General features: G+C 41.3%; 1 protein-coding gene across 1 annotated transcript; it reads left to right on the top strand.

Annotated features, from left to right (window-relative positions):
- The first annotated feature begins 531 nt into the window (after positions 1–531).
- LOC117729490 (granzyme B(G,H)-like) lies at positions 532–2,540 on the top strand. The gene is made up of 5 exons (XM_034530604.1): positions 532–664; positions 1,221–1,380; positions 1,561–1,693; positions 1,854–2,081; positions 2,177–2,540. Exons 1-5 carry the CDS (start codon positions 589–591, stop codon positions 2,378–2,380), a joined length of 801 nt encoding a protein of 266 aa, XP_034386495.1. The 5' UTR covers positions 532–588; the 3' UTR covers positions 2,381–2,540.
- Positions 2,541–3,113: the final 573 nt, after the last annotated feature.

The raw sequence follows: 3,113 nt of genomic DNA, 5'->3' as shown, positions 1-3,113 counted from the left end.
AATCTTTTTCTGGGTTTTCTAAGAAAAGTGAACCGTTTCCTACGTCTTCACAGAGGTAGATGGGAAGCCAGTGTGCTCTTGCCAGGATAAAGAGAAGATACCTCAGGATGTCAATGGGTTGTTCATTTCTTGTAATGTACTCATTAACATTAAAAGAAAGGGTGCATATATATATATAAATAAATATAATTATTTTATTTATTTTTTAATATATATTATTCATATATATAATTTTTAAAATTATATATATATATATATTAAAATATATTTTTTTAATATATATATTTTCTTTTTTATATATATTTGTCTTTTTTTGTGTATATTTATAAATATATATATAAATATAAATAAATATAAAGTTGTACTGGTCCGGCCCATCAAAGTGGGCTGCATGTGGCCCATAAACAACGTCTAACTGCTGTTCTGGAGGTGACGGAGACGCCTTCCTCATGAATGTGCTTCATAACCACATGATTTGCATATGCAAAGCAGACACACGCGTGTCTCTCTTCCTCATTCAGGGAAGTACTTAAAGACCGAAGTCGTCAGTGGAGTGAAGCTTCTCGGCCGCTCAGCTGGACTCTCACCATGCTGATCCACCGGGAGCTGCTGGCGATGCTACTGGTGCTACTGGTGCTACTGGTGCTGGCTCTCGAAGGCCGAGGTGAGTCTCGTCGTGGTTTCACAGCACGAGGTTTTGTGATGAACACTTTATTAAAGTTCACCTTTTTACAATGTATTGCAATGCAAACGCTCTGTCGTGAAATTGTAATGTTCAATCTTAGAAATGTTTAAATCCAAATATATGTCTGTATTACTGATGGCAAATGTATAAAGACATGTGTTTTCTAATATTCTTTCTCTCAATATATTGCAGTCCAGCGCAACACAACTAATTAAAATCACCCCAATGCTAAAACATGTAATTTAATTAACACCTGCGTGCCAGTGTCCAAAATACCTGGTTATAATAATAATAATAACTTAAAAACGAGTTTAGGCCTAAAGCACGACAAACTAAGGTTTAAATTTAAACAATGATAAAACATCGCAATAGATGAAAACATCAAATCAATCGATACGTTGAGAACAAACTAAGAACTTAAATGAAACGATAAAGCAGTAGAGCAGACTTTACGGCAGAACAGTTGTATTGAAGTGCACACACAGTGTACCCCCGAGTGTCATACAAACATGTCAACAAGTAAACAATTCCCCAGTCCACGCAGCCGAGATCATCGGCGGCCGCGAGGCCGTGCCGCACAGCCGGCCGTACATGGCTCTTCTGAACCTGCACAAGAAGGACGGTCCCACTCAATACTGCGGCGGCTTCCTTCTGAACGCCGACTTTGTGATGACGGCGGCGCACTGCCAGGCCCGGTCAGTCCCACACCCGCCATCTTTTACCTGCCTCCCCTCACCCCCCATTCATATACAACAATACATTATATTATTTGGCAAAACATGTTTGTTTTTTTAAATAATGGCTTGAGTAATTGTGGAAAAAAAGAATGTCACATAAAGAAATGTGTTCTTAAATAATTAACTTTGCCATTTCAGGTCCTTCACAGTCTTTCTAGGACTTCACAATATCAAAGAGAGTTATGGACAGCCGCGTATAACTGTGGAGCAAGCATTCCCACACAAAGGCTACAATGCATCTAATTACATAAATGACATCATGCTTCTCAAGGTAAGAAAACATGTCCTCTATTCAAGACATTACATATAACATATTATGCTATTTGTCACTGGAAAAAAATCAGGGAATGTATTAGAGAGCAGGTAAATGTGAATTTATATGTGTATTTATATATCTATATATATTTTTCTTTCCCTCCCTGTTTCTCAAGTTGAGCTCCAAGGCTAATTTCACCCAAAATGTGAGACCCATTGCTCTCGCAGACCATAGCGACGTCTCTCTGCCCAGATCCTGCCTGGTCTCCGGCTGGGGAGCAGGAACCGAGCGAAACCAGTATTTGTCTGAAGTCCTCATGGAGGTCGACGTCACGCTCGTCGACCGCAAGCAGTGTGCTGAAAAACACCTGTACTGCTCCGAGGAGAAGACGGGGCTGAGTAAAGTACGTGTTTACTGGTTGCGTGACGTAACGTGGACAAACGGACGCTGGTCAACGTTGATAATCAATTATGTGTGTGTGTGTGTGTGTGTTTCCAGGGAGACTCCGGTGGCCCTCTGGTCTGCGATGGGAAGGCGTACGGCGTGGTGTCCTCCACCTTCACACCAAAATCAGGTGCCCCGAAAATCAATTGTTTCGCCAAGATCCCTGACGTCGGAAGATGGATCCGTTCGACCATGGCCGACGCGTTGAAACGCCCCCGATACGCTCCACGATTGATTGATCAATTACCGCCATCTTGAATTCAACCGCCGACAACGTCCGCTGTGCCAATGAGTCGCTTTACACCGATTTATAAAATAATGTGCTTCGCTTTGATGTTTGAGACAATTTCCAAGTTTTTTATTTGTTTACTTGAGGGAAGAGAACTTCAAATAAATGTGAAATGGTTCATTTATGTAAGATGGTTTCGCTTTTTTTGTGGTCCAAATATGAGTTGTTTTAATAGATGCCATATCTATAGATGTGACTGTACCCTGCTCTGAAATACAGCATCACGTGCATCAGATACATTACTGCTGTGTGCATCTTCATATCTGATTAAATGAGAACATTTTGTTTTGTATCAAACAATAAACTGCTGCTTGCCCGCCGTGTTCTCGCTGAGCGTGACTTGAACGCAACACAAACGCAACACCGCCTCCGTGTGGACAAAGTGCGTTGGTGCAGCTGGAGCGTTTGAAAGGTGATGCCGAGGAGTCGGGTGGGGGCAGGGGGCGTTTCTAGGAGTCAAAGAAAATATCTTTTTTTTTTTGGTGGGGCCCTTATTTGACAACGCAAATATAAACTTTTCTCAAATAAAAAGAGAGAGAAATAATAAAAGGAAAGACGGATAAACCAGCCTTCATATTCCCGTCACTCCCAAATCCGAATTCTTAAAAGGGACCGGACCGCACACAATGGATGGAGAATGGACCTGACGGGGGTCAACGTTTGAGTTGTTTACTTGTTTTACTACGAGCATTTTGGTCAACA

The sequence above is a fragment of the Cyclopterus lumpus genome, chromosome 4 (genome assembly GCF_009769545.1).
Source record: "Cyclopterus lumpus isolate fCycLum1 chromosome 4, fCycLum1.pri, whole genome shotgun sequence".
NCBI lineage: Eukaryota > Metazoa > Chordata > Actinopteri > Perciformes > Cyclopteridae > Cyclopterus > Cyclopterus lumpus.
The sequence above is the reverse complement of the archived record's forward strand: the minus strand, read 5'-3'. Positions and strand labels throughout refer to the sequence as shown.

Excerpts from the sequence above, each read along its gene's own strand:
- LOC117729490 (XM_034530604.1), top strand. The coding sequence starts at position 589 with ATGCTGATCCACCGGGAGCTGCTGGCGATGCTACTGGTGCTACTGGTG. Across the intron at positions 665-1,220 it reads GCTGGCTCTCGAAGGCCGAG|TCCACGCAGCCGAGATCATC; the intron begins GTGAGTCTCGTC and ends ACAATTCCCCAG. Across the intron at positions 1,381-1,560 it reads GCGGCGCACTGCCAGGCCCG|GTCCTTCACAGTCTTTCTAG; the intron begins GTCAGTCCCACA and ends TTGCCATTTCAG.